This window comes from Colias philodice, chromosome 21 (assembly GCF_061535455.1).
Source record: "Colias philodice isolate Cphi_HAF_F1 chromosome 21, ilColPhil1 Martin Lab GWU primary, whole genome shotgun sequence".
NCBI classification, from domain to species: Eukaryota; Metazoa; Arthropoda; class Insecta; order Lepidoptera; family Pieridae; genus Colias; species Colias philodice.
This window is the reverse complement of record NC_143106.1, coordinates 8,638,098-8,652,854: the sequence shown is the minus strand read 5'-3', so window position 1 is coordinate 8,652,854 and position 14,757 is coordinate 8,638,098. Positions and strand designations below refer to the sequence as shown.

Sequence of the window (14,757 nt, the reverse complement as noted above, 5' to 3'; positions counted from 1 at the left end):
CCCAATAAAAAAAGACGGGTTGCACTCCGGGAGTGCCGGCAGAAGTGAAAACTTGATTATTAACGTTCAGCATGTTTGATATTTTGTAATGGTATCCGTCTTACGCATACGGAATATAAGGGCTAAAAAAAATCCGTCTTACGCTTTTTCGATCAGGCCACGTGTCCTGACGCGAGTTTAAGATTTTATACCCAACGCCGCTAAAAAAGTTTTCACTTCAAAAATATTTTGCAACACTTGATATTTTTCATTGATGCCCCACTCCTATTCATCCTAAAATATTATAGTGTACCTCGATAAAATGATTATCCAAGACAGTAACATTTTTCAGACCCGTAGGTAAATTCTTTATATTATTAACAATTCACAATCCCACATAATTTTTAACGTTATTTCAATGATGACCACTGTCACGCAAGACAGAAGCGCGTGACACGCTGTGACGCTACCAAGTGAGAACAAAGCGTGAGCAAAGCTATTAAATTGAAATACCGTGCCACAGACACGTAGTCCAGTGCTGCATAAGTAAATGTCACGCCGTGCGTTGAAACCTTGGTTGAAACAAACCGCACAGAGCTTTAATGATAGCCTACCATGAGTATAGTGATCTTACTCGCTAGCGACTAAAATGATTGTATGGAAAATTAGCCGTAACTTCATAAAAATTAACGTTTTACGACCGGTAAGTAGTAACTATGAGACTTCAGGACTCTAGCCATTACGACGTACCATGCTATCATTGTAACGTGTGAGGATCGGAAAGCGACACTATAATATTGACTAGTATTCCCCCTAGGGAATATCACTACCAAAACCGTGTATGTATCGGCATCAAAATATTCTCACCGAAAATCAAGAGCGTGGACAATTGTTAGTGCTCCATGCATGCCACGTGATGGTACTGATCGGTAAAGAATCGATCTAGTGGTTATAGTTTTATACTTTTCAATGCAATTTCTTTTGTCTGATACAATACGGTCATAGTAATACGTTGTAGTTGATAGAGTCTTTTAAAGTAAAAAACCTATCGTAACGTAGAGTTTTCTATACATAATAATAGGTACCATGAGCACATGAGTAAATAAATAGTACAAAGTGCTATGTAAGTAACTTATTTGCTTTCGAGAAATGCAGTTTCTATTGTAGTTAATTCGCATTTCTATCCATGATAGCTCGCTTTCGAAAGCAAGAATCAATTGTTAACTCATGGTAAGGGTTATTCTAGCCGAATGGACTATGGTGCTGGATTAACTGTTTATTTAGTACACGGCAGCGCCGATTTCGGTAGGATACAGACTGTAGTGATTCTGAATTCTCAATGGGAATAAAACTGGGCTTTTTAGTATGCTTTCTATGCTTGTTGTCTAGGTGGTTTTGTTTCGTGAATTTTGTTCATTTTATAGTGCCTCTTCGTTTGGTATTATTATTAGTACAATAATTTTAATAATGTACAGGGTGTTTATTTTGTTATTGTATTGCACTTTTCATTCAATTTAAAATGTTTAAGATGTTGTTAGTAGGTTATGAGTATAAAATATATGAGGTGAATTGTAATAATGAGTAATATCTTATATATAAAAATGAATCGCAAAATGTGTTGGTAAGCGCATAACTCGAGAACGACTGAACCGATTTCGATAATTCTTTTTTTATTATATTCCTTGAAGTACGAGGATGGTTCTTATGTAGAGAAAACGTAAATATGTACCACGGGCGAAGCCGGGGCGGACCGCTAGTCTTATATATAAAAATGAATCGCAAAATGTGTTGGTAAGCGCATAACTCGAGAACGGCTGAACCGATTTCGATAATTCTTTTTATTTTATAATCCTTGAAGTACGAGGATGGTTCTTATGTAGAGAAAACGTAAATATTATGTACCACGGGCGAAGCCGGGGCGGACCGCTAGTAATGTAATAAATACTGAGTTTAGGCCTAGATAATATTCATAGATAATAATATTCATAGATATGATATTTTATACCTACTTATATATTAACAATCTGTGTTATTGCAATTAAAATTATTATTATATAAATATTTGTTTGCTCTTTTTTAAACTACGAAATAAGCAAATGCTAGACTGCTACCCGAAAAATTTAATATCCTATCCATTTTTAAAGTTACGATACGTGTTATAAATTCTTTTCCTATGTTAATAAAAATACGTTTTTAAATAATATATTTGTATAAATTTATAATTCGAGCCAGAAAGCAAGGCAATATAGATATAGATCATTGAATAAATTCATGGATTTGAACATATTGACAGTAACATGTATTTAATTGTATCCTTAGTAAATGATCAAATTGCGCTTCATTAGTCACTTTTGAGTAATCAATTAGTTTTGTTCAAATATTGGATAAATAGTCTGAATGTGTGGTGTAACTATGTAGTTAGCCATTTAGACTATCGAGGGGGAAATTCTCGATTTTAGTGATTTTTATGTTTAAAACATGACAGGAGTATTTTTAATAATAGTCAAATCTATACATATAATAAATCTGTAGAAGGGTCAATTCTGTACATTGAAAATATTGAAAAAATAAATAGCAGGGGGTGTTACTGGATCGATACCAAACCCAAATATGTGATTAAAAAAATTTTTGTCTGTCTGTCTGTCTGTCTGTATGTGAAGACATCACGTGAAAACTAACGGTTCGATTTCGATGAAACTTACTTTTTATCCGGAAAAAATACGAAGAAAAAAAATAATCTTAATTTTTCAGTTTTATCCATAGACGTTGTTCTGTAGAACAGCGAACACACGTTGGGTATTATTAGGGCGCTTGTGCACTACAAGGAATTTTACTGTCCGGCATTCCGATTTTTTACGGTCCGGTGTGGCATGAAAAAACCGATGAATTGCTTGTGCACCTGTCCGTCTTTACTCGGATCAGGAAGTATGGCGGTATAATGCTATCATAAATGATTGTTTTTGCATTTTACAAGAAACGAGTAAAAATATAGAAGGTGAAATATTATATTACTTCGTTATAATAAAAAGTAAAGTTCCGTAAGAGATTTAAAATGCGTGTTTCACTTATTTATTTGAATCGGTGACGAGGAGCTAAATCTATTCCCACTTGAACTTTAACTTACCAACACTTACTTAGATAATAATTATAGGTCAATGCTTGGTCAATGTATATAAAATAACAATACCGACTTCTCAAATCTCATTGCCAGCTAAAAGAAAGTAAAACAAGAGCTTGCTTTCAATTGGCATATGCAATAAAAAGAGTAAAATCCAAGCAAGTGGGCACGCGAAAACAATTATACCTACAGCGACTCGTAAACTCAAAAAACCATCCGGAATAGGGAAAAGTAAAATGTCGGACAGTAAAATTACGTATAGTGCACAAGCTAGTATTTAGATTAATTGCGTGCCATACCGGACCGTAAAAAATCGGAATGCCGGACCGTAAAATTCCTTGTAGTGGACAAACGCCCTTATAGGCCTAGCCGTATTTGAGGCCGTAGTGATAGATATTTATAAGATGTTACTGTCAGAGTTACTCAAAATGGAGAAATAAACCATCCACGCGAAGACCGACATCCGCGCGGACGGAGTCGCGGGCGGAAGCTAGTTAAAAATAAATTAAAGTTTAACGAATGATATTTTCTTCTTTTCTAGTAGATTCTCATTCAAACTAATTTATTTTAGATACTTTTTACAAACAGTTGTTCGCTACTTTTTAAACTAAAGCTAGCAAAAGCAAGCTTTAAACGATAGCCATCAGTATCACATACTTAGTTGGAAAATTAAACATTGATATATTTAGTTATACTTACAGAATGTACGTTTTGAACTGTTATAAAAGACGACCTAAATATGTTATTTTTATAATAGGAAAAGCTTCATTCATTGTATTTTCTGTTGCTACGCGTTTAATAATTGCTTCAAACGGAAACAAGTAAAAGGTTTTTTTTGAAAAATCCAATGTAATCGAGACTCTATTATATCGGCGTTTGAATATACATTTCATTGATATTTTCAAATCATTATAGTGGCGGTAAAATTGTTTCAAATTACAGAGGAAAGCCAAATAAAGCGCCGCGGTAAACCACTTACTTCGACATGGATAGCTTGCCTTTGAAGCTGTATTGAAGCTGGATTGGGACAATGTAAACGATTGATGGAGATTTATCTTGAATTTCCGATTCCGAGTACAGAGCTTTTGATAATTTGTAGAGAGTGTGAGAGTATGTGCTCCGGGTTTAGTAGTAAATGTAATATGAGCCTATGTGTTGAGAGGATGAAAAGTGCTAAATAAAGTCTGATTAAATAAATGTTGTTTTCATTTTGACCTAGATATAAAATTTTGAAACGATTTTTATGAGCTTAAGTCATTTTATTATCTGAGGTAAGTTATACCCTAAAAATTTGACTGTTTTTATTTAGTTATGTTAAGAGGCATATACATGTGGCTATCGATTTCTAAGAATAGAACGAACATTGTTCCATGTCGAACAATTTAACGACTCTTAATTTTAATCCGTTAAAAATAACATCAAAATTCCCTCCAAATTATCCACAAGAACATACTCGCTCTAGCAATAAAAATTCCACCAAAAACATGAAGAGTACATTCCAAAAGACACATATCCCCAAATTGCTCAACCAAATGTAATGCAAACATTGACTCAAAAGCGATTTAATAATAACAAGTGATAAATCAACAGCAACAGTCGAGTCGATGTGCAAAATATTTTCTCTAGTACGTTCTCTGAAGATTGTTTGCGTTGATCTCGAAGGGAGATACGTACAATTTAGGTTATGAAGAAGATTGGTTAGTTTTTTATCGGGTTACCTACATGTTTTGGGAAGGATAGTTTGAGAATTGGTTCGGTTTTGAATTGTTTTCCTGTTGTTTTGATGTGATTGTGTAAATCTACACTAATATTATAAAGAGGAAAACTTTGTTTGTTTGTTTGTTTGATTGTAATGAATAGGCTCATAAACTACTGGACCGATTTTAAAAATTCTTTCACCATTCGAAAGCATTATCCACGAGTAACATAGGCTAGGTTTTATCCCGTAAATCCCACGGGAACGGGAACTATGCGGGTTTTTCTTTGAAAACGCGGGCGAAGCCGCAGGCGGAAAGCTAGTAGTGAATATGGTATGAAATATAATGTTTATGATATTTATTACATTATCTCAATGACTGATAAAGTTATAAATTGCAATTATATCTTAAATCCTTTACTGCACCACCTATTGTTTCCCCTTTTATAATTAAAAATCCTAACCATAGGTTGCCTGGTAGAAATCACTCAGTAGCGATAAGGCCGCCTTTTTGGCTTGTCTTTTTCTTTTGCACGCCTCATAAGCGAAGCGTTGAGGTGGGTACTACTGTCACTTCGCGCAAAACATCTGATTTTTCAAACTTAAAATGTCTTTATGTATCATACATTGCACTTGTAAGATAATACATACACACACATATTAAGAAAAAACACTATTTTTAAAATTCATGATATTTTTGATGTCATTTTTGTTATTTAAACTAGTTAAAAAACAGTTTAAAAAAGTTCTGTCTTGGACGTCCGTGTGTCTGTATGTGCGGAGGATTTTCTTGTTAACACGATAGCGACCGAAATACTTTACTAATCGAGTCTTTTTTTTTCTCTTACGCTTGAGTATGCTCAGGAATAGAACCCTTTCATTTTTCAGGGTCTGATTCGATGTGGTTTAATTGTTATTAAATAAACAAAAATAATAATTAATAAATAATTATTAAAAAAAATTATGAGGCGTGCACTTTTGGATTTTCCAAACTATTTGTTATATTGTCGGTTTTTATTTGGTGATAATAAAGTGTCTTGTTATTATTATTATTATCTTTAAATATTTAACAATATACAAGTATATTAATAGTAAGTAGGTGCTGTGATGGTTTTTTTGCAGGTGATGTAATGAAACTCAAGTTGACTGTACGGCATTTATTGGACGAACACAAGAATTTTTCACTTATATACTAGTTGCTATTCCTAAGTACCCTATACTATAATAAACTACATTATACTCCATAGACCTTATACGTTATTACATACTACCTTATAATTAATTATATAATATATTAATATATAATTATATATATAATATATTATTATTATTATTAATATATAATTATATATATAATATATTATTACATACTACCTTATACGTTACAAAAATACAGAACTATGTTGACTGCAAAATCGTCATATAAGCGAGTTACGTTTTTCATGGTTGAAGCACTTTTTGATACAATAATTTAATAGCATGTATTCGGAAATATAATAACGTAAATATGTGTTAAATTTCAATATATTCTCAATTATAATGTAATATATAAATCAGTAGTTAATTAATTGATATCGCAGATTATATTTATCTGATTTTAAAATAATTATTGTTGAAACTACGTTAATTAAATTAATTTCGTTGTGAATGATAATGATTTGTTTCTTTATTTATTAAAATGAATGAATGAATGAATGAATGAATACTCTTTATTGTACATACACAGAAATACAGTTTGTTACATGATTCAGATAACTTATGAATAAATTAACTTATGATATAAAAATGCATTGAGATAATATTAAAGGAGACGACACCGCCTACATAACTTATGTTCCACTCAACATACGTCATGTGACGTATGTTGAGCGGTATTTTTTAATGGTTTTAAAGTGAAACGCATCAAACATGCCTTCGTGTGTGTTACGATATTGCACAAATAATACAAATAATACGGAAAAGTGCAAAGGAATAACTTTCATCGTTAAGTACCTAACTAGATAATAATTTTTAAAACTTAGTTAGAGCAAAAAAATGGCGCACAGATTTTGTTCGTGGTGTCTCCTCCATACGTAGTAATATTATCTCAATGTAAAAATATAACGTTCTTATAAATTGTAATTAGCATGTCTATTGCATATAACATCTTTTTTTTTCAAATAAACAAAGAAATATTTCTAAGAAATGTAGAGAAAATAACTCTCTATTTTTTATTATCAAACTATAAAAAAGCTTTTCCTTTTTTATTCAATTTATCTATACTTTACACAAAATATGTATGTAGTTTAAGAAGAAAATTTGTGGAATGTAAAATGCATGCGCATTCCAATGATGTACCTATATAATTGTCTGCATAATATTGTTTCCATAATACAAATTCAGCGAATATTTAAATGTACAAAATGATCGTGCAAATTCAATATAATCCAGACAGAATTCCGATATTATAGCCGTCAATAACTAACATAAAGGCATATATTTTAAAACAACTAAAAGCATGTCAGATGTCAGTTTATTAAATTTGGTCAGACGTGAAATATGTCCCAAAAAATATGTTTCGGAGTTGCGTTACTGGCAACACTCGCGGTGCGAAATTTTCGCCGCCAATTCCCGCGTGTTGGAATTTTTTTAATCTAAATTTCACGAAGTTTTAATTTTGTGTTAGATTTGATGGGAGAGCGGATTGTAAATTAATCAAATTGTTTTTTGTTCTTTTTTGCGATTATTTCATTGTAGGCTAATGTGAAAATGCGTCATTTCAATTTTGATTTATATAGTTTCTATGATTAATGAATTATAGGCACGTTTATTTCGTGTTTAATCAAAACAACCATTATTTTAGTTTTATTTTATTCCACAGGCAAAGGAATAAATCAGAAAATAAGCAACTAGTCCTTAATAACGATAAAAATAGTAGTAAAGGGACGAGTGATTCGTAAAAAAAAAAATATAATTTATTTTGCTACAAGATAATACATCGATAAGGAGGAAATGGGTTTATATCTTATATCTTTCTATCAAGGCCGTGACGGATAGGTAAGGTGCGATTTAGGGTGCACTCACACACATCAGTCACCGTCAAGTCACCGATGACTGATCGGTGACGGTTTGTGTACGTATCCACAAACACCAGTCACCGTCATGTTGTCCGTCAGTCACGTCGCCGGTTTGACTGAATCATTGAACACATACATCAGGTTAGTCAGTGATTAGACGTGTGTCACGCTAGAGAACATGTAGCAATTGACGGTAGCACGACGCTGACTGAACTGAGACGTGACGGCACCGGGTGAGTGGGGATAAAAGTATGATACATGTATGGAAAGATTATTTGACGTGCCTGACCGGTGACGTCACTGATAGATTTCGTGCCGGCGACTGTCGTGTGGGAACAGAGTCATACTAGAACTATTGATACATATTTTTTTTTAATCCTGTCCGGTGACGTGCCGTGACGGTGACTGATGTGTGTGAGTGCACCCTTAAGTAGGAAATCCTTTGTTTATAGGGTGTCTACAATTTCTCGATTCTGTAGTTTATTTTAGGAAATGTGAAAAAGAACAAATCATTATAAAACACACTAAGGTTATTATAATTGCAATTTACATAAGCTTGTTATTCAGTTGTATAGCATTCAAATGCTTCATAAATATAATTTTTAAAGAATAGAATAGCGTGGTACAAGTTGTGAGTGGTCCCCCCGCGCCATGACCACTATAATGGTTTCCTATCTGTACAATTATTAAAGAGTTAAATAAATAAATAAATAAATAAAAATATAATTAATAAACCGTGCTTAAAATCCGTTAAAGTCTTTTATTATCTACATGTATAATACTCGCGTACAATCTTTTTTTCGCGGGTAGGCGCACAAAAGAAAATAACGTATTTTTGCTGTCTCTGATATTCTAAATTCAATTTTTATTTATTTTTAAAGTTTACTTTATATTTTTATGTGCTAGTTTAAAGCCTTTACCTGCCAGTGTCCTCTCCATATATTTATTTCACCTCTCTATCACTTAAAATTCACCATCACTTGATTTCACTTCACTATGGACTCTGTTCAACACTCCATGATGGAAATGACTGCTACATTTAATAAGAAGATGGCTGAGTTTCAACGGGATCTGCAGAATATTAGCAGCAATAATTCACAACCTGCCTCTAATAGCCCAACATCCAAATTAGCTGCTGAATTCAACGCTTTCCAGTCTTTTGTGCTATCGTCCCTCAAGACCTTACAAACTCAAATTACATTTTTATCTAATCAGTACAATAAATTGGAGATGCGGAGTCGTAGAAAAATACTATTGATCCACGGTGTGCCTGAAGATAGCAAGGAGTTTCCTTCCAAACTGGCTATTAAAATCTTGACGGATCATCTAAAGAATCTTGACTTGACAGAGGATGCTATTTCACGGTGTCATCGCTTAGGTGTTTCAAAGAAAGACAAGCCAAGACCCATAGTCATCAAATTCAAAGATGCTGTTATGAGAAATAGCATTTGGTATGCTAAAACTGATTTAAAAGGCAGCGGTTTCACTTTATCCGAGTTCCTAACCAAAGATAGGCATGATGTTTTTGTGGCAGCAAGGGCTCGCTTTGGTATAACTAACTGCTGGACCAAAGAAGGATTCATCTTTGTACAACGTGCTGACGGTGCTAAGCATAGGATCTCTGTGATGGCTGATCTGGATAACATTCCTTCCAACCATGCAAGTTCGTCCCCAGGTGCAACTGGATCCACTTCCAACACTCATAAGGGGTCCAAATTGGCACAGAATGTTAGACCGAAGAGACCTGGCCGAGCTAAGTAATCGCTGTACCTAATTTTTATGTGCTTTTTTTTAACTTCAATCTTAATTTTCCTTGTAGTATCATATTTATACAATATGTATAATGAGCTAATTTATAATGTATTTTTGTTTTCTCTTCCGTGGCTAATCTCTAAATTGTTTTATGATGCAACTAAATAGCTAGTCTACTTTGAGTAATAATTTGTAGGTAGTACTCGATTATTTTTATTCTATCACGTAGGTACTTATATTGATAACACTGTTTTTGACATAATATTATGACAAGTGATAAGAATGTCAAATGTCAACGCAATGTCTTTGTGAATTATTGTTGTTTGTAATTTTATAGTTTTGGATACTTGTCTTTTGGTTTAAAATAATCTTGTAGTAAATTTTTAAGTGTCTCATGTTTTACGATACTGGTGGTAATGGAGTGTTTACTGGTTACGCTTATTTTATTTTATATTTGTTAAATATTTATGTATTTTTATTATTTTATTTATTTATTTGTAGTATTTATATATATTATTTATTTATATTTTATTTAGAGATGTCTTTAGACATCAGCATTTCTAGCGACACATTTGTTTCAGTTTCGTCGATCGAAGAGCAATCAGGTGAAGACAGCTTTCACAGTACATCATCTCCTTTAAATGTCCCCTCCCTTTTCGACAATGGTCTTAAGAACTTTAACGTTGTTCACATCAATGCTCAAAGTATCCCGGCTCACTTTCCCGAACTATTAGCTTCTTTTGATTGTAATTCTCTTCATGCCATTTTAATTTCGGAATCCTGGCTAAAACCTTGCTTACCTTCTTTATCTTATAGTCTCCCAGGGTTCCAATTAATTCGCAATGACCGCATTGGTAGGACCGGGGGTGGAGTAGCTATCTATTTACGTTCGCATATTCCTTTTTCCATAATTAGTAGCTCTCCTCAACCTCCACCTGCTGATGCGGCTGAGCACCTTTTACTTGAGGTATCCTTATCCAACACGAAAATTCTTCTTGGTGTTTTCTACTCTCCCAATTTAACCGTTAATTACTTTTCGTCTTTTGACCACCTCCTAGATATTCATACCCCTGCCTATAAACATATAATATTTATGGGCGACTTCAACACCTGCCTTCTCAAGGATGATCTACGTAGCAAAAAGTTAATGTCCATCGTTGATTCCTTTAACCTAAAAATCCTTCCTCTTAGCGCTACCCATTCCCTTCCAAACTGTACTCCTTCTCTTCTTGACCTTATCATAGTTTCCTCTCCTGAACTTGTCGCTAAGCATGGTCAGTGCTCAGCTGATTTGTTCTCCTTCCACGATTTAATCTTCCTTTCCTATAAATTAAAGCCTCCTAAATCTAAGCCTAGAATTATTATGCAGCGCAATTTTGGTAAAATCGATGTAGATCGTCTTTGTGAAGATGCCGCTGATACCGACTGGTCAGCCATTTACTCTGCTGGTTCCATTGACGAGAAGGTTGCGTTATTTAACTCTTTACTTCTGAACCTATTTGACAAGCATGCTCCCTTGCGCCCAGTCAAGTTGAAGCATTTGCCCGCGCCTTGGATGACGGCTGAACTGAAATCACTTTTGAAAAAGAAGGCCCGTGCGAAAACAAAATTAAAGATGCACGATTCTGATGTTAACCGGGAAAAGTATCAGAGTATTCGAAATCGCTGCAATACATTATGTAGGGATGCGCAACGACGTCACATTTCTACATCGGTCGAAAACGGCGACCCAAGCAAAACGTGGAAATTTCTCAAATCCCTCGGTATTGGAAAGGCCGCGCAAAATTCCATTCCAGACACAGTTACTATTGATGAACTAAATTCTCACTTTTCTAATCCTCTCTTGGATTTTAACACAAATTCTAAAGCGCGCACCTTAAGTTTTCTTAATTCATTATCTTCTTCTGGCCATCCTCCGTTTATTTTAAGTCAATTTTCCGATTGTGGTGTTAAGAAGAGCATATTGTCTATAACTTCGAAGGCTGTTGGTAGTGATTGCATTGGTCGGAGCATGATTATTCCTATTTTACCTATCGTTAATCCTGTCATCACACACATCCTTAACTTTTCTATTTCCTCGAGTACATTTCCTGTTATCTGGAAAGATGCTCATATCTTGCCTCTCCCTAAAACCATGAATCCTGTCTCTGCTTCTGACTTCCGCCCCATTGCTATTCTTCCTTTCCTGTCGAAAGTGTTAGAACGGCTGGTGCAGGAGCAGTTAAGTCGCTTCCTTAATTCCCATAATCTCCTTAACCCCTATCAATCTGGTTTCCGCCCAGGTCATAGCACGACCACTGCACTTATTAAAATCACTGATGACATACGCCTGGGTTTTGACAATAAGCAGTTGACAATCCTTTCATTGCTTGACTTTAGCAATGCTTTTAACACCGTCGACCATGAGGTATTGTTGGCTATGCTACGCTCTATTAACATATCTCCAACGGCTATTGACTGGTTTCAAAGTTACTTGCGGGGACGTCGGCAGCGTGTTCTAGTGGAGAACCTAACCTCTTCCTGGAGCAATGTTTATGCCGGGGTTCCGCAAGGTGGCGTGTTGTCTCCTCTCTTATTCTCAATCTTTATTAACTCCATCTCCAATAACATTTCTTCTCCTTATCATATGTATGCAGACGATTTCCAACTATATTCGCACGTGGCCCTGCCTGAACTTTCTGAAGCGATTTTTCGTACAAACACTGATCTCGCAGCCATCGTCAATTGGAGCAAGGAACACGGTTTAAAGGTAAACCCCTCAAAAACTAAAATAATTATAATTGGAAGCAAGCCGCTTATGAGCAAAGTTAATTGGGATTGTTTGCCGGATGTAGTGGTCGATGGTACTCGCATCCCTATCTGCAAAACTGTTAAAAGTCTTGGATTGCACCTCGACCAGCACTTATCCTGGTCGGAACACATCAAGCAAATTCGAAAAAAAGTGTTTGCTACTGCATCCTGTTTGCGCCGCTTACGAAACTTTCTACCGATTTCCACCAAAATTACGTTAGCCCAATCCCTTCTACTTCCTTTCCTTGACTATGCCGATTCCTCATTTCCCGATCTTTTTGAGTATCAGTTAGACATCCTTGAGAGGGTGCAAAATTTCTGCATCAGATTTATTTTTGGCTTACGTAAATTTGATCATGTCACCGAATTTCGTAAAAAACTTAATTGGCTTCCCATCCGTCGTCGCCGGGATGCCCACATACTTAACCTTCTGTACTGTGTTCTGTTTGACCCTAAAACGCCAGGCTATCTTAAAACTCAATTTAATTACCTTAGTTCAAATAATTCACTCTCTCTTCGCTCTTCTAATCTTCTGCTTCTTTCTGTACCGGTTCGCCGCACTAATTTCTATGGATCTTCATTCACTGCTCGCGCTATTCAACTTTGGAACGCTCTGCCTGAATCCATTAGGCGGGCGCAAAATGTTAAAAGTTTTAAAGCTCTTGTCAAAAATCATTTCCTATCTCTATAATGTGTTGCTTATATTTATTTTAGACTAGCGGTCCGCCCCGGCTTCGCCCGTGGTACATATTTACGTTTTCTCTACATAAAAACCATCCTCGTACTTCAAGGAATATAATAAAAAAAGAATTATCGAAATCGGTTCAGCCGTTCTCGAGTTATGCGCTTACCAACACATTTTGCGATTCATTTTTATATATAAGATTATATTATAGTGTTTATTTTTTCGTATTGTATGTAGTGTATTTAGTAGGTTATGTGTATGTATATTTATAAAATATGTAAGTAGTTTATTATATTTACGTAAGTATATTAATTTATATACTTATTTTATTTTATTTTTATTGTTATTATTGTATATATTGTTTTTATTAATTATATTTTAATGCTTAATTTATTAATTGAATTTGCGCCAAGTCGCGTTCTAGCATACATTCCTTACCAATCAGGGTTGCCTGGAAGAGATTGCTTTTAAGCAATAAGGCCGCCTTTTAGTACGTATGTGCCGTGTGTTTTCATTGTACCTTAATTGTAATTATAGAATAGCTTATTTATGTTTGGTATATTATGTACAATAAAGAATAAATAAATAAATAAATAAATAAATCAAACACGAGAAAATACAGTATTCAACGAGATTCTATTTTATAAGAATCATAGGAATTTCCATTGACTACGCGAGCGGAAACCTACAAATTCTTGTCCCACCAAAACCAAAAGCGTGGCCATCATAAAGGCTATGACGCGTTCCATTTCACGGTTCGCAAGCCGTCTAATTATCTCCGGAACAACTCTAAACACCTCATCACATTTCCTTGAAGCCTTTCTTTATGTTACATTTACTGGATTAAGATAAGGATTATGTAAAAATAATATTATAATATGTAAAAATAATATTATAATAAATTATGTCTAAAGCTGAATAAATTCGTGTACATACGCCATTGTAACAGTGTAATATAAATTAGTGTGAACACAGGCTCCTGAAAAACAGTTTACAACTATATTAGGAGCCTGGGTCATTAAATTTTTGTAAGATACATCTAATGGTGCAAATAAATGATTTATTTATTTATTTATTTATTTATCTATGTGAAAGAGATAGACCATCTAATTATGTTACTGAATTGCTTGCTGGATTTGTTTATAGTTTACTAGCTTACCATCAGCGGCTTCGCCCGCTTTGTCTTAAACCTTATAAAATATAATAATATACTAAAACCTTCCTCTTGAATCACACTGTCCATTAAAAATACGGCATCAAAAACCGTTTCTTAGTTAAGCATACATAGGGACATAGGGACAGAAAAAGCGACTTTGTTATACATATATTATGTAGAGATGTTCAAATCATGTGCATAAGCTAGGTACAGCGTTGCTAACTATTTTCAAAATCCGTTCAGTTGTTTCTATGTGATTCTGAATAAAAAGTCATACATAACCATAGGTTGTACTTCATTTTCTACAATACATACATAGTACCCATATATTATAATTTAAATAACGTCGGCATAGTTATTTTTTATATCTATTCATTTTCAAGTAAAAATCTATTGTAGGTATGTATGTTTTATTCAATAGTCAATTACTTACGATACATGATTCATTCAGGAACATATTGGAAAAATGTTATACTCGAAAAGTTTTCGCATAGAAGTCTAATATTTAAAAGTTCATTATTCCTT

General features: G+C 34.2%; 1 protein-coding gene across 1 annotated transcript; it reads left to right on the top strand.

Annotated features, from left to right (window-relative positions):
- Positions 1 to 8,649: 8,649 nt before the first annotated feature.
- On the top strand, positions 8,650 to 9,610 carry LOC149479098 (uncharacterized). Its single transcript, XM_089708461.1, has one exon. It carries the CDS (start codon positions 8,846 to 8,848, stop codon positions 9,608 to 9,610), a length of 765 nt encoding a protein of 254 aa, XP_089564587.1. The 5' UTR covers positions 8,650 to 8,845.
- Positions 9,611 to 14,757: the final 5,147 nt, after the last annotated feature.